Source organism: Leopardus geoffroyi, chromosome D4, assembly GCF_018350155.1.
Source record: "Leopardus geoffroyi isolate Oge1 chromosome D4, O.geoffroyi_Oge1_pat1.0, whole genome shotgun sequence".
Classification (NCBI taxonomy): Eukaryota; Metazoa; Chordata; class Mammalia; order Carnivora; family Felidae; genus Leopardus; species Leopardus geoffroyi.
Genome location: NC_059342.1, coordinates 67004447 through 67026546, shown reverse-complemented (window position 1 = coordinate 67026546; position 22100 = coordinate 67004447). Strand labels below are relative to the sequence as shown.

General features: G+C 40.3%; 2 protein-coding genes across 7 annotated transcripts in view; both read right to left on the bottom strand.

Moving 5' to 3' along the window:
- The window catches only part of FSD1L (fibronectin type III and SPRY domain containing 1 like), an 80059-nt gene extending 76689 nt beyond the window's left edge, over window positions 1–3370 (bottom strand). For 2 of the 6 annotated variants that reach the window (XM_045470438.1, XM_045470439.1), the window contains exons 1-2: window positions 3262–3370; window positions 2692–2861 (exon numbers count right to left, since the gene is read on the bottom strand). In XM_045470438.1, coding sequence (XP_045326394.1) covers window positions 2692–2811 — 120 coding nt within the window. In that variant the 5' untranslated portion in view covers window positions 2812–2861; window positions 3262–3370. Of the gene's footprint in view, window positions 1–2678; window positions 2862–3261 lie in introns of those variants that run through there. The other 4 variants (XM_045470440.1, XM_045470441.1, XM_045470442.1 and 1 more) reach the window with 3 other exon arrangements.
- Window positions 3371–6212: 2842 nt separating this feature from the next.
- The window catches only part of SLC44A1 (solute carrier family 44 member 1), a 203964-nt gene continuing 188076 nt past the window's right edge, over window positions 6213–22100 (bottom strand). The window contains exon 16 of the mRNA XM_045469464.1: window positions 6213–7312. Coding sequence (XP_045325420.1) covers window positions 7298–7312 — 15 coding nt within the window. The 3' untranslated portion in view covers window positions 6213–7297. The remainder of the gene's footprint in view (window positions 7313–22100) is intronic.

Sequence of the window (22100 nt, the reverse complement as noted above, 5' to 3'; positions counted from 1 at the left end):
TACAATTATACTCTGTACTATGACTTCCATGAAGGTTGAAATTTCTTTTACTCATATCTGTATCCCCAGCGCAGGTCTTGCCATCTAGTATGCACTCAATAAATCCTTTTTTTTTTTTTTTTAACTGGACAGACATGTATAAGAAATGGGATGAAGGGCCCAAAAGGGAAAACAAGGACTTGGCTCAAGCTAGGTGGGTAGTGCTTAAACGCCAGGGTCCAGGGAGGGCCTGTGTGAACAATTTGCTCCTGCAGCTAACAGGACAAATGGTGTGCAAACTTGCAGAGAGATGCTCCCTGTCTTTTTTTTTTAATGTTTATTTATTTTTGACAGAGAGAGAGAGAGAGACGGAGCATGAGCAGGGGGAGGGGCAGAGAGAGAGGGAGACAGAATTCAAAACAGGCTCCAGGCTCTGAGCTGTCAGCCCAGAGCCTGATGCAGGGCTTGTACTCACAGACCACGAGATCATGACCTGAGCTGAAGTCGGACACTCAACCGACTGAGCGACCCAGGTGCCCCGAGATGCTCCCTCTCTTGGTATCAAGAGAAAGATGCCTCCTATCCAAGTTGCCCCAATTTCGTGAGGAGCAGTGAGAGCAGCCAAGCACCCAGCATCTAGTGCGTGAAGGCTATTCTCCACACTGCGGACTCAGTGTAGTGAGTCAGTTTCCCATGAGGGAGAAATGCAGCCTAGGGATCGGACAACATTAGAGGTCAAACTGCCCCACTGTGAGCTCCCTAGCCGTGACCCTGCCTTCTACTGTGGGATGCATCATTAAGGGGGAAAAAAAACACAGCATTTAGTGCTGTCCCCAGTTCTCTTGCTGCAAGGACTTAACTTCAGAGAGCAACTCCTGGGCACTTTATGACTGATGGGTATAACCACAGAAGGAGACAGAAAGAGGCTTTGGAGACAGCAAGTCACAGCTGAAATGTGATCGCCAGAATTCTGTCACAGGTCATATCCCAGGAGCTCACTCCTGGCTCCTTGCCTCCTCAGTCCCTGAGTTCTTTCCCTGCAGCCCAGCGAGGAGCCTGCAGCTTTTGTCAAGAGTTCTGCCCCATTTGACTCCTGCCCTTGCCAGATCTCGTTTCCTTTAGGCAGTCTGGCTTCCCTGCCCAGCTCACCCGGGCCTTCTGCCTGCCCTTGTTCCTGTCCCTTCTGGCTGTGACTTCTATCTTCCCCAACCTATGCAGGCTTTCTGGCAGCAGTACTCACCTGGCGGGGCACTGAGTCTGCACCCCGACTGCTTCTGGCCTATGGGCAAGTCCTCTGCCTTTTCTGAACTTACCTTTTCACAGCCAAGTCAGCTGGGAAATTTTCAAAAGTAGCTTTACTAATAAAGTAAAGCTGCTGTTCTCAAGTGTAATCCCCAGACCAGCTGTATCAGCACCACCTGGTAGCTTGTCAGAAAGGCAAATTCTCAGCCTTCATCCCCAGACTAACTTAATCAGAAACTCTGGCATGAGGGTCCAGAGATCTGTGTTTTAACAAGTCCTCCAGGTGATTGATGCATACTAACGCTTGAGAACCATTGAACTAAGAGAAAGCATATTGTTAAAAAAAAAAAAAAAAGGAAAAACTACAGAGGGATAAAACAGATGACGTTTTTTAACCCTTATGTTTCAATTCTGAGATAGCATATCTAGTTGTAGGTATTTACTGAGGTCCCTGGGCCTCCAGGAATGCCTTTCTGAGGAAACATCGAATTAGAATAACCTCAGGACTGGCCCTACTGATGTGAAGTGTCTGGCAAACTTGTCTCTTCCAGAACAGGTTCTCTACCCGCTCTTGCCAGGGGTTACCCCTGTAGCCCCGAGTACCCTCATGAGTTCTGGGATTCCCCCATCTCTTGGGAGAGAAAGCTACTTCCCTTGAGTGGTGCCAACAGTGTTCCCCTTTGGGAGTCAGTATAGGGCCCGGCCTGGACTCAGCAAATCTGAATTTAAATCCTGACACTGCCGCCTACCAGCTGTGTAGCCTTCAGTATGTCTTTTAAACCAGGATAAGCCTCAATTTCCTCATCGGTAACATCATGATCATAATAGTAGTAATTCCCAGTTACGGTTGTTGTGGGGAATCAAAGGAGATTACATATGCAAAGTGCCTGGTTTAGTCTACATTTAACCAATGTGTGGCTGTTACTATTATTACTCCCTTGTACGTCATATCCTTCTGTGCCACCCTTGGATGGCTTTTTCCCCCTCGGTCTTTGGGGCCTTAGAAGCCCTATTTTCACTCCTAACTCTCATTTTCATTGTTATCCTAGCTTTTCTGAAGCAAGATCACAGTCCACCTGCTGCTCTTTGTTGAAGCACCAAATCTCTAACCATGTCTCTCTCCCTGTTCATATCTGGCCTACGTCTTTGCATACACCACCAAACCCAGGAAAACCCTGAGTTTGCTCTAAGCCTCGGTTTCTTCAATTATGAAAGAGGAATCATAACGGTACCACCTACAAGGGTTTTTGAGTTGATTCACTGAGATAATTCGTGTTCAATGTTTAGCGGCATCTGTCATGTAGTAAGTATTCAAAAAATATTAGCTATCATCTCTTCCCAATCATAGAAACCTAATTCTTCTTTCCTCTGCCTCCTTCTGACTAAAAAGAAACTCAACCCAAAGTCCTGGACCCCCTTGAACTCCAGAGTGCAAATTTCTGATCCTAGGAACTCACTATAGACATTTACGTTCTCATAGGAGCGAAAGGATGATTCCGTTCTGATGTGAGCTGGCACTGTATGAAGTGGTCTAGCTCCATATTTGGAGAGCTCTAAGCAAAGTGGGAAGCAATCAGTATACACAAACATGAGAAAGGGCCTGGAAACCACGTGAGAAGGGACACAATCGAGGATTTCGTCTGGAGAGGAAAATTTCTCATGTCAGAGGGGACACGATCTTTTACCTCAAAACTCTCTAGAGCTGTTGTATGAAAGAGGGGGCTGACTTATTCTCTAGCATCCCACAGACAGAATTAGACCCAGTTAGTGTAAGCTACAGGAAGATAGATTTCCAATCAACAAAAAGTCCAACTTTCTAACAGCCATACAGAGCTGGAATGGACTTTGGTGGTGAGGTCCCCATCAGTGGAAGTATCCAAGCAGGGGCTAGGCATTTGCCTAGGGGGATCAGGCAGTGAAAGGGTAGATGGCAGAGATAACTTTTAACATCTTTCTGAACCCTGAGGCTATGTCATTCTGCAAACTAGAGGCCAATAACTATTCATTCCCTCTCTGACTCAGCTTTGCAATTGTACTCACCTCTGGAATGCGCTCTGAATCTCTTCTTCCCACCCCCACTCTCATAAACTCCATTGCAAGAGGCCCCTCTCCTTCCCGGGATAGGGCATGCCAGGAGCAGTTAACTAAACTGTAGCCATTATGATGTTTCTATGTCACAATACCTTCTCTATGCATGATGGCTTGCTTTATACTAGGCACTGGAGACACTGAAATGAGTGAGGACTGGAAGACATGGGTGTTTCCATCACCTCCTGCCTTAGCTCTCAAAATGCCTCTGGACTCATCTAGTTCAGAGAATGACCAAGGACAAAGCAAATTTATCTGTCTGTTGATCTCTTCATTGTAAAAGGATGCTGCCCACCCCACCCCCCATCCCCAGGTCTCTCCAACACAGAGTAACTGGCTCCCTGTTCCTAGTGAGAACATTACTCAGCAGCCCTTCTTCCTCTGCATATACTCTGAGAAAGATATGGGGCAGTTTGAGTGAATGAGTGAATGAGACTAGGGAGATAAAGGGCCCACAGTGAATTGACCACACTTCTGTTTCATCCACCAAGAACCCAGATGCTGATACCAGACTGTGTAAATTCAAAGGCCAAGTCTACCACTTACCAGTTGTGTTGCCTTGGGTGATTTGGTAACCTCTCTCTACCTCAACATTCTTATTTGTAAAATGAGAGTATTAACAATACCCACTTGAAAGTGTTGTCATGAAGATAAATGACAATGTGTGTAAAGTGCTTACTTAGAATAATGCCTAATTACTGGGAAGTACAAAATATATGGTAGTTATCAATTTATTATTTTCCAAAATAAACCATTCTCCTGACCACAGCACCGGGAAATAATGGTGTCTGTGAGTCCTTTGATACTGTGGTGCTGTTGTTGTCCAGATCAGATGGTACTACATCAGCACTTCCTAGGAAATAAGTCTTTTGAATCCAACTCTCATTTTTTTTTTAATTTTTTTTTTTACATTTATTTATTTTTGAGAGACAGAGACAGAGCACAAGTGGGCGAGGGGCAGAGAGAGAGGGAGACACCGAATCCAAAGCAGACTCCAGGCTCCGAGCCATCAGCACAGAGCCCGATGCGGGGCTCGAGCTCACGAACTGTGAGATCATGACCTGAGCTGAAGTCAGACGCTCAACCGACTGAGCCACCCAGGCGCCCCAATCCATCTCTCGGTCTGAAGGGCAATCCGAACTTTTCCCTAGCAATCAGAGTTTGAAAAGGGAAGGAGACACAACTGATGCTGGAATGAGGAACTTAAGACAAGTCATGAAAGGAAGATAGGACCCTTTCCAAGCCAAGGAAACAGCCTAAGCGAAAGTGGGAAATGAAGAGAACAACTCCAGGAGATAAGATATGAAATGAATGGAAATAGGAACCCCCAATGCCTTAATACCAGCCAAGTATTAGGAAAACATTGGAGCATATGAGAGATGGAATATTCCACTTGGGGCGCCTAGGTGGCTCAGTCAATTAAGTGTCCAAATTTGGCTCAGGTCATGATCTCAACGTTCGTGAGTTCAAGCCCCATGTCAGGCTCTGTGCTGACAGCTCACAGCCTGGAGCCTGCTTCAGATTCTGTGTCTCCTTCTCTCTCTGCCCCTCCCCTGCTTGCACTCTGTTTCTCTCTGTCTCTCAAAAATAAATAAACTTTAAAAAAATTTTTTTAAAGACATGGAATATTCTGCAGCATGAAAAATTATCTTTATTAAAAATACACAGCAATATGGGAGAAAGCTTTTTTTATTTTTAAGGCTTGTTTATCTATTTTTGATGGGGGAAGGGTCAGAGAGAGAGGATCCCAGGCAGGCCCCACACTGTCAGTGTGGAGTAGGACATCAGGCTTGAACTCACAAACCGTGAGATCATGACCTGAGCGGAAATCAAGAGTCAGACACTCAACTGATGGAGCCACCCAGGCACTCCTGGGGAAAAGCTTATATTACAACTTAAAAACAAAACAGAAGTTTTAGCTAGAGTATTTTTTCAAAATATAAACGGGTAACGTCTACTGTTAGAAAGTAGACACCTTTATAAATTTTCCTTTTGTTTATAAGTTTTAGCTTAGGTGCAGTGCCATCATATAGGAAAGCTCAGCCTGGTTTCCTGTTATCAAATACTTTCACATGTTTACTTTTCTGCTTACATAAAAGTTCATTAAAGGGTGGGGGATGGGTGAAATAGGTGATGGGATTAAAGAGTATACTTATCATGATGAGCACTGAATAATGTATAGAATTGTTGAAACACTATCTTGTATACCTAAAACTAATATAACACTGTATGTTAATTATACTGGAATTAACATTAGAAACTAAAAAAAAAGGTGAATCAAAGGCAAATAAATTGGCTTTGAAATATAAACTCACATTTGGCATGACTTCCTCATGATTCAAAAAAAACAAAAGAGGAGGGTGGAAAGAGAGATTAGTAGGGGTCAGATTGTTATGGTCTCTAAATTCCAGGCTGGGGTGTTGGGATTTGAGCATGTTGCAAGTGGGAAGCCACTTACAAGTTTATGAGCAAAGGGTTATTTTAGGAAACTTGATTTGGCAGAAGGAATAGGAAGGACATGAGTGGGATGTGTCTGGGGTGAGGAGTTGACTGGGGACCCGCAGGCCAGACCTCTGCCTTCTACTCCCTGCCCCTTAACCTTCCCAGGTTAGATTCCCCCAAACCCCCACCCCCACCCCTGCTCCCATCCCCCACTCTGCCACCACCACCACCATTAGAATATAATGATTATCTCAGCATTACAAACCTTTAAGTAGTTTTTCAGTCCAATGGGAAAAATAATAAATTGGCCTTAATGAAAACTGTTGGCTTTCTTCCTAAATCACCTAAAACAGGGCTCAGTATTTTAGGCTTTTCAGGCCATACGATCTCTGCCACAACTATGCAACTATGCCATCGTAGAGAGAGCAGTCATAGACAATACATACAGGATTGGAGATGGCTGTGTTCCCATAAAACTTTATTTACAAAAACAGGCTGGGAGCTGGATCTGACACACAGGCCACAGTTTATCAACCTTTAATCTAAAAGAACATGGTGTGCTTTTAGTGTCTCTAAAGCCTCCCTGACCCTCCCTCTCAGACACTTCCCATACACATATGCTACCATCGTCACGCCTATTTTTTTTAAGTTTATTTATTTATTTTGAGAAAGAGAGAGAGAGAGAGAGAAAGCAGTGTAGGGGCAGAGAGAGAGAGGCAGAGAGAGAGAGGGAGAGAATCTCAAGCAGGCTCCAAGCTATCAGCACAGAGCTCCACGCAGAGCTCGAAGTCACCAACTGTGACATGACCTGAGCCGAAATCAAGAGTTGGACGCTTAAACTACTGAACCCCCCAGGTGTTGTCCCCACCCCCACCACCTCTATTTATAAGAGGAATACCAGTGATGATATGATGGGCTGATCATCCCTGCAGTAGTGACAGGCAAAGCAATGTGTTAAAGTGAAGAGCCTTTGTATCTAGGTCTAGATTTGAGCCCCGATTCTGCCAACTGTGTGATCTTACACATAGTGCACAACCTCTCTGAGCCTCTTCTTCCTCGTGGGCAAAACGGAGATAGTAGGTGCAACCTTATAGGATTTTTGTGAAGATTAAATGTTTTAAAGCATCCAGCTTAATGATTGGCATGAAACAGGCATTCAATAAATAGTTAGGAACCCACGCTGGCTCTATAAATAGCCTGAATGAAGAGAATTCCATTGTGGATCCAGCCTTCAGGCCAGCAGTGGCACTGGAGAGAGAAGCAACAGAGGTCACACAAACATACATGAGGCCAGATAAGAAGGCAACACTAAATTTGAAGACATTGCTTCAAGACAGATTTGTATCAAATACTTGTGATGAATCATTTATCAGGCAGCCCCACTGTACCAAATCCCCTTTGCTGTTGGTTCGGGAACGTGGTCGCACACTTCCATTGAGGTAATAAGATCCTGCCCTTCATCCACAGAGTCTCAACAGCTGGTGAGTGGGAGATCCTCGTGTAAACAGCCTCTTCTGAGTTCATTCTTCCGGGCTCATGGGACCAGTCACCTTCGCTTCAGCTGCAAAATAAACACATCAAGAAAATGAATGCTTCTCTCCTAGGGGAACAGGACACAATGAGAATCAATCAATAACAAGAAATAGCATGGGATCATCTGTAGAGAAGACACTGAAATGTAAGAAGGCTAAATACACACACACACACGCACACACACACTCACGCACAAGCACGTAGATTAACAAATAAGAAAGGTGTCTGAGAGCCTGGGTTCAAATCTTGATTTTATACCCTTATCAGCTATATATTTATGATCAAGCTATTTGATTCCCATGCCTACACTTCCCCACGTACAAAATGAAGACAGTCACGGTATGTTCCTTTACGGCTGTTGTGAGGATTAAATGCATTAATAAATACAAAGTGCTCAGAACAGTGCCTGACCTAATAATGAACGTCCGGTTAGTATCCACCAATGCTGGTATCAGCATTATTCTTTGAGAAGGATGTTTTCAGAATAGCTGAACCACAGAATCAAAAAAAAAAAAAAAAAAAAAAAAAAAAAAAACCCAAACAAACCACATAATGAATCAAATTCAAAAGTAATCTGAAAAATCTGAATCTGTGGTTTTCTCAACGACTCAAACCTGAAATTCAAATGAGGCTTTAGATTTTTCACTCCCATGACTCAGCAGTAGGACAGGTCAAACCAGGATAATGGGTGTTCCCATAGTTCAGTTCAATTCAGGAAACAATGACTGAGTAAATGTACCAAACTTGACAACTATACCGTGGTTTTATAAAAGGATATCCTTATTCTTAGGAAATACACAAGGAAGTCATTAGGACTAAGGGGCCATAATATATGTGAATAATTCTCACTTGGCTCAAAAATATTGGGTATATCTATAGATAGATACACACACACACACACACACACACACACACACATAGAGATATATAACAATAGGTATAACAAGAGTCCATAGTGTCCTATGTGCTATTCTTATCCTTGCAGCTTTTCTATAAGCTTGAAATGTTTTCCAAATAAAAATCTTTTTAAAACCCATTAGGATGGGTTAAAAATAGAAAAGAAACATTAACTCCAGCTCTACTATCAAACAAGCACAGGTCTGCCGAAAGGATAAGCAGAGGTGATAAGATACAGTCCTGACAAGACACCAGGAGAGCTTGGACTTGAATAAGGGGACATGAAGTAGTTCTAAGATTCAAATGTTCAGGAAAGTCAGGCTAGGACCCCCCTGATACATGTCTCCCCAGTAAGCTCTGCTTGTCCCCAGGTGCCTAAAACAGGTTGTATGTGGCACTAAGAATACCATTGATGGCCAACAGACACATGAAAAGATGCTCAACATCACTCATTATCAGGGAAATACAAATCAAAACCACAATGAGATACCACCTCACACTGGTCAGAGTAGCTAAAATTAACAACTCAGGAAACAACAGATGCTGGAGAGGATTTGGAGAAACGGGAACCCTCTTGCACTGTTGGTGGGAATGCAAATTGGTGCAGCCACTCTGGAAAACAGTGTGGAGGTTCCTCAAAATATTAAAAATAGAATTGCCCTATGACCCAGCAGTAGCACTACTAGGAATTTATCCAAAGGATACAGGGGTGTTGATTCATAGGGGCACATGTACCCCAATGTTTATAGCAGTGCTTTCAACAATAGCCAAATTCTGGAAAGAGCCCAAATGTCCATCAACTGATGAATGGATAAAGAAGATGTGGTTTATACATACAATGAAATACTACTTGTCAATGAGAAAGAATGAAATCCTGCCATTTGCAACAATGTAGATGGAACTGGAGGCTATTATGCCAAGTGAAATAAGTCATTCAGAAAAAGACAGATACCATGTTTTCACTCATATGTGGAACTTGAGAAACTTAACAAAAGACCATGGGGGAAGGGAAGGGGAAAAAATAGTTTCCAACAGAGAGAGAGGGAGGGCGGGGGAGAAGGGAGAATGGGAGATGGGCACTGAGGAGGGCACTTGTTGGGACGAGCCCTGGGTGTTGTATGTGAGTGATGAGTCGGGGGAATCTACCCCCAAAAACCAAGATCACACTGTACACGTTGTATGTTAACTAACTTGACAATAAATTATATTAAATAAATAAATAAAGTAAAATAAAGTGGGGAGGGGGGCGGGGAAGAATACCATTGCTTGAAACCCTTGCCCTCCTTGCCCTGAGTTTCGTTTTAGAGCTTTGGTCTTGAGACTTTTGTCTCACACGCCAGTTACTGCTTTTTGCTGATCCCCTGTCGCAGATTCCTCCTCGTCTGCAGCCCATTTTGCACTGTCGGCTGAATAAATCCTTAAGTCGATTCTCTCACTACCTCAAGTCCCTCACTCAAGAAATTACAATGCTTTCCTATTTTCCACAACACCTTTTCTAAACTTTGCTGTCTCATCAGTTCCATGTTTTATGATTTTACATATTTTCATTTGCAGTTTCAACTTTCATGATTTTTTTTTCTTGTGATTGAAAATAACAGAGCCTATTAGTCTGACATTTGATAGTGGTTGATATTTAGTTACGGTCTTGTGGTCTGAATACTTGGCTCAGGCCAGTCGTAATTTGTCTGAGATTGAGTTCTTTCTTCCTATTTTTTAAATTTAAATTTACTTTTTAATTTTAGAATAGTTTCAGGTTGGGGTGCCTGGGTGGCTCAGTCGCTAAAGCATCTGACTCTTGACTTCTGACTCATATTTTCCCCACCAGGAGTGGGGAATTTCTCTCTCAGGGAAGAGAAATAATACCCCTTTGTAGAAGAGTTTCTTAGATGGCAACTGAACTTACATACAGTATCCTTTAGAATCCTACTATCAAATAGTATCCTACTAGCAAAGGGTTAATAGTTACAAAGACTTCAGAAAATAAACATATTTAACAGCAACTCTTTCCAAATGAAATGCTTGGCACAGAATTTTAAACAGCCAACATAGGATTTTTACCAGTTCTATTTTTAAAAATTTTTGATGTTTCCTTATCTGTTTGAAAACCCAATATAAAAGTAAAGTGAATTTTTAAAAAAGAAAAATTCGCTCATAATTTCCCCATTGTAGCATACCTATTTCAGGTTTATGACTTCCCTTTTGTCTTCGGCCAACCCTGTGTGCTTTTCACCTCACATTATATTATAAACATTTCCTATGTCCCTGATATTCATGTATATTTTTAAAGGTTACATAATAGTGTATAAACATTTCCCTAATGTGCTTTATGAGGGCAAAGGCTTTTGTCTGTTTTCACCACTGTACCCTCAACATTCAAAACAGTGCTGGCAAAAAGGAGGCACTAGGTACATACTTGTTGAAAAAAAGGGAATTAAGATGGTTTCAAATTTTACTCTTATTTCCATTTTTATCATCCTACTTTCTTCTGACTTAGTTTTTTCTCACTCTATCTCCTTGAAATAAAAACAGTTGATCGTGATTATTATCTCTTTTTATGTAGAAAACATTTAGAGTGGTTAACAGTCTTTGATTATGATCTGGTATAATTGGTATGATTCCACGTAAATCCCTTGCATATCTGAAATGTCTTTATTCTACCCTCACATTTATTTCAGTTTGTATAGGTAGAGAATTCTACAATGGAAACCATTCTCCTTCAGAACTGTGAAAGTATCCTTCCATTTTTTTGTAGTTCCCAGCGCTGTGTTGAGAAAGCCATTGCCATTCTGATTCTTGATCTTTTTTTTTTTTTTCAACGTTTTTTTATTATTTTTTTATTTTTGGGACAGAGAGAGACAGAGCATGAACGGGGGAGGGGCAGAGAGAGAGGGAGACACAGAATCGGAAACAGGCTCCAGGCTCTGAGCCATCAGCCCAGAGCCCGACGCGGGGCTCGAACTCACGGACCGCGAGATCGTGACCTGGCTGAAGTCGGACGCTCAACCGACTGTGCCACCCAGGCGCCCCGATCTTTTTTTTTATGTATAACATTTCTCCCCCTCCCCCTTCTCCCTTTCTCTCCCTCCCACTGACCTCTGCCCTCCAACCTCTCTGGAGTGCCTGTAATTTGAATGTTGAATCCCCTGGAATGAATGTCTAATTTTATCTTTTCCACCTTGTTTTTGCCCTACTTTCTGAGAGATGTCCTCAAATTCATCTTCTAACTCTTCTACTGAATTTTACATTTTTGTTCTGTTGTTAATTTTCAAGAGCTGTTTTTCCCCTGAATCTTCCTCTTTCAAATAACAAGCTATTTTCACTATATACTCTTTTCCATTTCTATCTGAATTTAGTACTTTTTAAGATGTATTCTTCTACTTTACAGTCTGTTTCCTGCAAATCATTTTGTTGTTTTGTCTTGTTCTTGGTCTCTCTCTTACCATAGAGACTTGCCTCCAGGGTCTGGTAATTCATATTTTTTTTTTTTTTTAATTTTTTTTTTTTTTCAACGTTTATTTATTTTTGGGACAGAGAGAGACAGAGCATGAACGGGGGAGGGGCAGAGAGAGAGGGAGACACAGAATCGGAAACAGGCTCCAGGCTCTGAGCCATCAGCCCAGAGCCTGACGCGGGGCTCAAACTCACGGACCGCGAGATCGTGACCTGGCTGAAGTCGGACGCTTAACCGACTGCGCCACCCAGGCGCCCCAAGGTAATTCATATTTAAGAAAAACGAAAACTAGTTGCAGTTTTTCATTTGTGGAAAGATTTTGTCACTGAACTGCTTCACTAACGGTGATCTGGCTGAGTCTTTTATTTTATTTTATTTAGGTTATTTATTCATTTTGAAAGAGAGAGAGAGAAAAAGAGCATGGGCACATGACCAGGGGAAGAGCAGAGAGAGAGGGAGAGACAGAATCCCAAGCAGGCTCTGTACTGTCAGTGCTTGAACTCACAAACCATGAGATCATGGCCTGAGCAGAAATCCGATGTCAGGGGCTTACCTGACTGAGCCACGCAGGCGCCGCAGGTGGAATCCTTGAGTTGGAGAAGTCATGTTAGCTTATTTAGGTATTTTCCCTTGGCCTAGTCAGATTCCCCAGAGAATGATTTTCTAATTTCCTGCTTAGTCGGTGAAGGCCCATTTGCTTGAATTTTGGGAGCTATGAGGGGGGAGAAGGCCTCAGGTCCTCTCTTTCAGTATTCAGACTTCCATTTAATCCCCCTGATTTAAGTATGGTAGCTCTACGTGTGATATCCCCCTAAATTCTATTTTACCCTCTTTAGAGAATACCCCTCTAGCTGTCTGCTAGGAACAAGAAGGGGCAGTTGTCTAACTTCACATAATAGAGAATAGCGCCTGGAAAACTTTATTTTTTAATATATATTTTTGAAGTTTATTTACTTTGAGAGAGAGAGAGAGAGGAAGGGGCAGAGAGAGATGGAGAGAATCCCAAGCAGGCTCCGCCATGTCAGTGCAGAGCCCAACGCAAAGCTCAAACCTACAACCCTGAGATCATGACCTGAGCCAAAATCAAGAGTCAGGTGCTTAACCACCCAGGTGCCCCTTTCAATATACATTAAAATTTTGTAATTATAACATAATATAGTAAAGTACACAAGTGTTTTTTTAATATAAAAATCTTCAGCATAATGACATTTCTTCCTCATGCACCCTCCCAGTCAGAGCACTCTCCAAATAACCATTATTCTGTTCTTTTTTACCATAGATGACTTTTGCTTGTTCTTTTATATATATAAATATATATATATATATATATATATATATATTAATGTTTGTTCATTTTTGAGACACAGAGAGAGACAGAGTGTGAGCAGGGGAGGGGCAAAGAGAGAGGGAGACACAGAATCCAAAGCAGGCTCCAGGCTCCAAGCTGTCAGCACAGAGTCTGATGCAGGGCTTGAACCCACAAACCACGTGTTCATGACCTGAACCAAAGCTGGACACTTAACTGACTGAGCCATTCAGGCACCCTGACTTTTGCCTGTTCTTAAGCTTGATTTCAATGAAATCACATGGTACGTACTCTTTTGTGTATAGCTTTCTACTCAACATTGTATCTGTGTGATTTGTTCATGTTGTTTCAAGTTAGCTGCAGCTCACCCTTTTTCATTTTTGTGTAGTATGCTATTGTTTAAATATACCACAATTTACTAATCCATTCGACTATTGTGGACACTTGAATTATTTCTAGCTTTTATTATTTTTTTAAATTGAAGTATAGTTGACAAAGAGTTTTTTCCAGTTTTGGCTCTTACAAATAATCCATCCATGAAGATTCAAACATATCATATGCATGCACTTCCATTGGGTACATACACAGGTGTGAACTTGCTGGATCTTAGGACATTGTATTTTGCTTTTAATAATATAACCAAATAAGCTTCCAATGTGCTTGCACCATTTTCTCATTAGCTGTGAATGAGAGTTCCAGTTGCTCTACAACCTAGCCAACACTTTAAATTGTAGCCATTTTGGTGGGTGGGTTCTAGTTTCACACTGTGATTTTAATTTGCATGCCCAGATAACTGAAGATGTTAAGCACCATTTTATGTGCTCACTGGGCATTAAGTGTCCTCTTTTGGAAAGTGCCTGTTCAAGCCTTTTATCCATTTGGGTTGTCTTTTTCTTATTCATTTGCAGAAGTTCTTTATAAATTTTGGATAGGAACCCTTTATCAAATGTGTTTTCAAAATATAATTTTTCTAGTCTATGGCTTGTCTTTTCTCTATCTCCTTTTTTAAGTTTATGTATTTATTTTGAGAGAGAGAGACCTCTTGTGCGATTGGGGTAGGGTCAGAGAGAGAGACAATCCCTAGCAGGCTCTGCACTGTCAGCACAGAGCCCAACGTGAGGCTCAAACTCATGAATTGTGAGATCATGACCTGAACTGAAATCAAGAGTTGGATGCTTAACTGACTGAGCCACCCAGGTGCCCCTTCTTTAATGGTGTCTTTTTGATGAACAGAAGCTCTTAATTTTATTTTGGCAAATGTAGGGCTCAATTTTAAGCAAGTTCAAAGGGAAAAATTTTATTCAAAAACTCAGGGCTGTCTTTCTGCGTTCACTGTAATGCATTGTAATAAAACTTGTGCTGAGCAGAAAGCCATCTTTGTTCCAAAGTTCGGGGTTATGACCCTTTTTTCAGCTGTCCTCATGATTGAATATTATCAGACATAAACTGTATATTGTGATACTGTAGGATCTCTGGCACCACTAAAGAGGAAGAGAGAGATCCACCTATGGTTGTTCTGGAACACCACATTACAACAAAGCTTTGGTCCCTAAAGGGAAGACAAAATTCCAGGCCCAGAGAATCATTGTCACTCTTTATACCTTGCTTATTAATAACGTGATATCACCTTGAATAAGTTTTCTTCAATCCTGCAGGTGCCTTCCACAGAATGAAACAGAAAGCCAAGCATTCTATTATACCAAGTGATAAGGTTTTATTACTTTTAACAAGGAGTGGTCTGAACAGACAGTTGGCTTACGAGATAATTATTGCCAAAGAGAAGGTCTTTAAAGCAACTGTTCAAAAACCTGAGTCACCATTTAACTATTTTTAACCTATGAAAAATAATAATTTAATATACTCAACTCACTGTTTTTGGTAACCTTGCAAAATATTGGAAGTATGCCAGAAATAGAAGTCCACAATCAAACCTGGTTTATGGTGCATAGTACAGAATAGGAGCTCAGTAAGTATTTATCAGACGAATTTGAGGGTACTAGGATACACATATGATATGCCTGCCTAAAACTGACTAGGTTTCCAATTCTTTTAGCCATATTGTATGGACTGGAATTTGGGTCTCATTTGCCCATTTGTCTCTAGGAGGCTCTTGGAAATGGTCAGAGGTACATATACTCTCTTTTCAGGTACAGTTTTGAATGGGAAGAATAATATTTTAAAAATAATATTTTCCAAAGTAATTTATAAAAGAATTTTTTTAATGTTTGTTTACTTTTGAGAGACAGAGTGCAAGCAGGAGAGGGACAGAGAGAGAGGGATACACAGAACCCAGAGCAGGCTCCAGACTCTGAGCTGTCAGCACAGAGCCTGACACGGGGCTCGAACCCACAAGCAGTGAGATCATGACCTGAGTCAAAGTCGGACGCTTAACCGACTGAGCCACCCAGGCACCCCCAAAGTAATTTATAAATCTAGTAGTCTTCTAATTAAAATTGCAGAGGCTTTTTAAAAAATTGTAGAGACTTTTTTGACAGATAGTAAATAGTTCTTAAGTGATTTTATACATCAAAGGATAACAAGTGCCATATAGAAAAATAAAGGATATTAACCAGACAGGGAATGTGGTAGTGGGGTTACTATTTTCTGTAAGTAGTTCAAGGAAGGTCTTACTGATAAGGTAGCATTTGTATGGAGACCTGAAGCGAGTGAGGGCATGAGACACGTGGAAGTAAGTACAAAGGCCTGAGCTATACCTGGTTGTACAAAGAACAGCAAGGTGCAGGAGGAGGTCTTGTGGCTAGAGCAGAGTGAATGAAAGGAGAGTGGTAGGAAATGATTTGAGAGCAGCAGCAGGTGGGTGAGTGGGTGGGGGGTGAATCATGTAGGTACTTTGAAATTTATTCTGAGCGCTATGGCAAGCCTTTGGAGAGTTGTGAGCAGAGGACTGATGGGATCTGACTTACATTTTAAAAGAATCACTCAGACTCCTGTGTTGAGAATAATATGTAGCGAGACAAGGCTGGAAGCAGGACAGCAGGACAGCAGGAAGATGAGTGAGGAACCTGCTGCAATTTTCCAGGCAAGAGATAAGGGGTGGCAGCAATGGAGAAGGTGAGAATGATTATGTTATGGCTCTCTATGGAAAAAGAGAGTCGACAGGATTTGTTGATGGACTGGGTGTATGGCATGAGAGAAAAAGCATGGTCAAGGATGATTCACAGCATTTGTTCTCAGCAAATGCAAGGGCAGAGTTGCCATTTGCTGAGGAGAGAGTTTGGTCTGGGAATGTTACTTTTGACGTGCTGATTAGAAATCCAAGTGGAGAAGGCAGATAGGCAATTGGAAAGGCTTAAAAATGAATCTACATTTCATCTGGAAGAATAATGGGCAAGAGTTGCTAAATAAAATTTCAAAATAAAGATTAAGGTGGGGAATTGGCTTCACAGATATGAAAGTGCAATCTAAAACCACAATAAACAAAACCGGCACAGGAAGTCAGAGAGATCGATGAAACAAGAAATATACCTTGAAAACAGTTCCTACAAGGCTTCTCTGCATCTACAGATTTAGGCATTGATGTTTTTACTATTTCCAGTGAGCTCTAAATCTTGGGGGATGATTAATCTAACTTTGTTCAGGCATGCAGTTTTTCCAATGGAAACTTTATTATTCTTGCCTCTATATATGTTAATTATTGTCAAAAAATTTAAGTAATACAGAAAACGGTACCCTCAAGTCCCTCTAGCTTTTGAGGTAGTCTGTTTTTGTTTTTTTTTTTCCTTCGGGTCTTTCTCCTAAGGCAATATGACTTGTGTGCCCTGTGGATGTGGAAGTGTATCACTTAATTGTGCGTGAGCCTAGCTAATGTCCAATGTGGAGCTATGAATGCGGCTTTGTTTTATTTTTTAATCAAATTCCCAGTAACTCATTACAGGTTAAAACAAATGTAGCTTTGTTTCATTTTTCAGATTCCCAGTAACTCATTAAAGCTTTCTACGTCTACCCCATTCAAGAACATCGAGATGTATTAAAATATGGAATAACTTTACCAATATCATAGTCAGTAGTAGCTAATATGTACTCTATGGTATGTTTTCCAGGCGACACACTTCATGCTTAATGCTCTACATGCACCATATGATAGAGTCCTCTCTACATTTCCTCTTTCATAGATGGGGAAACTTAGGATTGGATGGGCTAAGTAACTTCCTCCAAACCAAAAAAATAGCAGAGCCAGGATCTGACCCCAGATGTGATTGATCACAAAGTCCAAACTCTTAGCTACTATACTTCTTGGAATGTTAAGCGTTCTACTACATATGATAAAACATCTTTACAAACCAGTAGGGGAAGGGATGAAGTATTCAATAAATGATTTGGTGGAGATTTGTTAAATATTCAACATGGGCCTCGTTTCATATTATACAACAAAATTATTTGTAGCTACTAATAAATATGAAAAATGAAAGAGATAAAGCCATTAAAAACAGAACATAAATTATACCTTAATTTTAAAAAAAATGAAAAAATAGAAGAACATATATGTAAGTATTTTATTGATTTACTGGGGGGTTAAGGAAAGACTCAAACAAAAAATTGGGAAAATAACACAAAATAAATCAATTTGTCTATCACAAAAATTTAAATCATTTATAGATAAAACATCACTAACAAAATTAAAGACAAATTATAAAGAAAGAAAAACATGGGGCACCTGGGTGGCACAGTCGTTTAAGCGTCCAACTTCAGCCAGGTCACAATCTCGCGGTCCGTGAGTTCGAGCCCCGCGTCAGGTTATGGGCTGATGGCTCAGAGCCTGGAGCCTGTTTCCGATTCTGTGTCTCCCTCTCTCTCTGCCCCTCCCCCATTCATGCTCTGTCTGTCTCTGTCCCAAAAATAAATAAACGTTGAAAAAAAAAATTTTAAAAAAAAGAAAGAAAAATATCTGCAATGAATATATGACCGAAAAAGTGCTAATATTCTTAATATAAAAAATCTTTTACCCAACAGTAAGAAAAGCAGTGATATCTCAATAGCAAAGTGGGCAAAGCACATGAATAGAGAATTTACAGAAGAGGAAATATAAAGGGCTGATAAATGAATGCAAAATACTTAATTCACTAATAAAGAAATGCAAGTAAAAACAAGACACTCTCATTCATCTTCTGCCTTTAGGGTTATCAGAGGTGATACCTGCCAGGTGTGGGAAAATGGGGACATTCATAGACCTTAGCAAATATTTACTTTACTAAATTGATAGAAACTTTCTAGAGAGCAATTTGGCAATATGTATCAACATTCTTAAAGAAGTACCTTTATCTTTTGATCTAGTAATACCATTTCTAGAAGTCTATCTTAAAGAACTAATCAGCAGTATGAAAAAATATATCTCTACAATAAAAAGATTATAAGTAATCTAAAAGTTTAATAATAAAACATTAATACAAGGAAATATAAATCAACTATTATAAATCATGTTGCTGAAGAATAATGATCTGAAATGTGTTTGTGTATATAATGTTATATAGTATTAAATTTGAAAGCTTCTATGTGTATATGTTTTATTGTCAACTCTGAAAATGAGATACATATGTGGATAAATATTATAGAGACAAAAATATATAAATATAGCAGGAAATACAAAAATCATAAATGTAGTTATTCTGGTCAGGGGGTACAGCATAGTTTTTCTCTTTTCTGGAAATATTTGCTACATATATTAAAAGGAAAATGTGTGGTGCACCTGGGTGGCTCAGTCGATTAAGCATCCAACTCTTGATTTCAGCTAGGTCATGATCTCATGGTTCATGATTTTGAGCCCCACATCTGGCTCTGTGGAACCTGACCTTGTGGAACCTGCTTGGGATTCTCTCTCTCTCTCTCCCTCTCTCTCTGCCTTTCCCCTGCTTGTACTCTCTCTCTCTCTCTCTCAAAATAAATGAATAAAAACTTTAAAAAAATTATTAAAGAAATAAAAAATAAAAGGAAAATATGTTATTTTGATCATCAGGTTAAAACTTTTAACAGGAGCCTTTTAAAAGCTCATTTCATCTAGTAAGTCATTCAAGTTCCAGGAATGTATCCTTAATAATGGTCAGAGATAAAGATTTCTATACAAAGGTGATCATTTTAACATTATTATTTTTTTATAGATGTATTCTTTAAAAATTTTTTAATGTTTTATTTATTTTTGAGACAGAGAGAGAGCGTGAGCAGGTGAGGGGCAGAGAGAGAGGGAGACACAGAATCCGAAGCAGGCTCCAGGCTCTGAGCTGTCAGCACAGAGCCCGACGCGGGGCTCAAACTCACAAACTGGGAGATCATGACCTAAGCCGAAGTCGGATGCTTAACCGACTGAGCCACCCAGGCGCCCCATTTTAACATTATTAATGACCCTTTAATTTTGAGAGGGAACTGCTAATTTCAATTATAGAAGAAGACTGAATAAAATATAGTATCAAAAAATGAAAGAACATTATCAATCTATTAGTCCTATTTGCAAGGGATTTATTATTATTATTATTATTATTTTTAATATGAAGTTTATTGTCAAATTGGTTTCCATACAACACCCAGTGCTCATCCCAAAAGGTGCCCTCCTCAATACCCATCAGCCACCCTCTCCTCCCTCCCACCCCCCATCAACCCTCAGTTCTCAGTTTTTAAGAATCTCTTACGCTTTGGCTCTCTCCCTCTCTAACCTCTTTTTTTTTCTTCCCCTCCCCCATGGATAGACACTTCTCTAAAGAAGACATCCAGATGGCCAGCAGGCACATGAAAGATGCTCTACGTCGCTCCTCATCAGGGAAATACAAATCAAAACCACTCTGAGATACCACCTCACGCCAGAGTGGCTAAAATGAACAAATAAGGAGACTATAGATGCTGGAGGGGATGTTGAGAAACAGGAACCCTCTTGCACTGTTGGTGGGGATGCAAACTGGTGCAGCCGCTCTGGAAAACAGTGTGGAGTTTCCTCAAAAAATTAAAAATAGATCTACCCTATGACCCAGCAATAGCACTGCTAGGAATTTACCCAAGGGATACAGGAGTGCTGATGCATAGGGGCACTTGTACCCCAATGTTTATAGCAGCACTTTCAACAATAGCCAAATTATGGAAAGAGCCTAAATGTCCATCAACTGACGAATGGATGCAAGGGATTTTTAATAACACAAGGAAATTCTCATATATTATGCTAAGGAAAAACAGAAGAAACTATCTAATATGTATCTTATTTACTGTAACCTTTTATTTTTATGACCTGAATTAGATAGATAGATAGATACAAACACACACACTTTCTCTCTCTATTTATGGATAGTCATTTATTTATTTGTTTATTTGCTTATTTTTCAATGTATCCATTTAACTATATATATATTTTTTTTTCTTATTTTTATTTTTTTATAGAGATTGGGCTTGAATCCAGGCTCTGGCAAAAAATAACTGTGACTTGGGGCAAATTCCCCGTCGGCCCTTAGCTTCCCACCCATCGTGCAAGAGTAAACGAGGTAATGTATATAAAGACCCAGCACAATGACTTACTCATAAGAAGTTTTCAAAAAATATCAATTGATATTATTTAATTGTTTTAACAAATGAAAAAGATTCAGGAAGCAAAGAAGTAGCGAGGAACCAAAAATGTGTGGGCAGAGACCTTCACATTCTCCCAGTCAGGGGAATTCTTTACCTCCTAATTTAAAAATAAAAACCATAAAAGACATTACATTTCTAGGACTTAAAAGGAATGTAAATGTCAATGTAAATCAAAGACCAAACAATAAGAAGAAATAATGTTAGGAATGATGCAAGTGCAGGGAGTAACCCCAGCAGTCTCTCATGTGGCTTAATAACTATGATACTGCCACCTTGTGGAATTAGTATGCATTTCACATCCCAGGGAATTTGAGATTTGATTTTGAAGTTATTCATATAGAAAGGCTAAATTCCTCAAATTCTCTTACCAAAAAAATTGACAGGTCACAAGATGAGGTCAGACATAAATTGTTCAAGCATGTAGAAATATAGAAAGTGATATTACAGAGAGTTTAGTGAACAAAAAAATCACCATAATTCCAACCCTGCAAAGTGATAACATCATTTTAAAATTATTTTTATAATCCCATCCTGCTTTTTACATTTCTTTTCTTTTTTTTTTAATTTTTTTTTTCAACGTTTTTATTTTATTTTTTTTTTGGAACAGAGAGAGACAGAGCATGAACGGGGGAGGGGCAGAGAGAGAGGGAGACACAGAATCGGAAACAGGCTCCAGGCTCTGAGCCATCAGCCCAGAGCCTGATGCGGGGCTCGAACTCACAGACCGCGAGATCGTGACCTGGCTGAAGTCAGACGCTTAACCGACTGCGCCACCCAGGCGCCCCTACATTTCTTTTTTTTATGTTTATTTATTTTTGAGAGAGAGAGAGAGAGAGAGAGAGAGAGGAGGGGCAGAGAGAGAGGGGGAGACATAGAATCCAAAGCAGGCTCCAGGCTCTGAGCTGTGTGCCCAGAGCCCAATGTGGGGCTTGAACTCACAAACTGCGAGATCATGACCTGAGCTGAAGTCAGACACTTAATCAACTGTGCCACCCAGACACCCCCCACTTTTTACATTTCTAAGCTAACATCTTATCATTAGCATTTTCCATGCTGTGGCATTTTTCACAATGAGTTTTTAATGGCTGCCTGCCATTTTATTGAATCTATGTGCCATACCTTGGCTCAACATTCTCATAATGCTGGACATGTAATCGACTTCCAAGTAAAATGTCAATTTACTGGGATAGTTTCTGTACAGGTGACTATTACTGTATTTATTTAGTTATAAAAATTAAAATATACTCTTATAATGAAGATAATACACACTCAGTATTTTAAAGATAAGCAAAAATTAAATAAATGACACTTGCAACCCAGAAAACCACCGTAATGCCTTGCAGACTTTTTAACATACACATATATGTGTAATATATACGTAAACATATATGTAGCATATATTCAAAATTTTTAAAACAAAATAGGATTATATTATTATATAACCTGCTTTTTTAAAAGTTGATTTCTTTACTGTGAAAGAGAGAGAGAAGGTGCACTAGCAGGGGAGGGGCAGAGAGAATCCCAAGCAGGCTCCGAACTGCCAGGGCAGAGTCCGTCTCAGGCTTGAACCCACAAACCATGAGATCATGACCTGAGCTGACA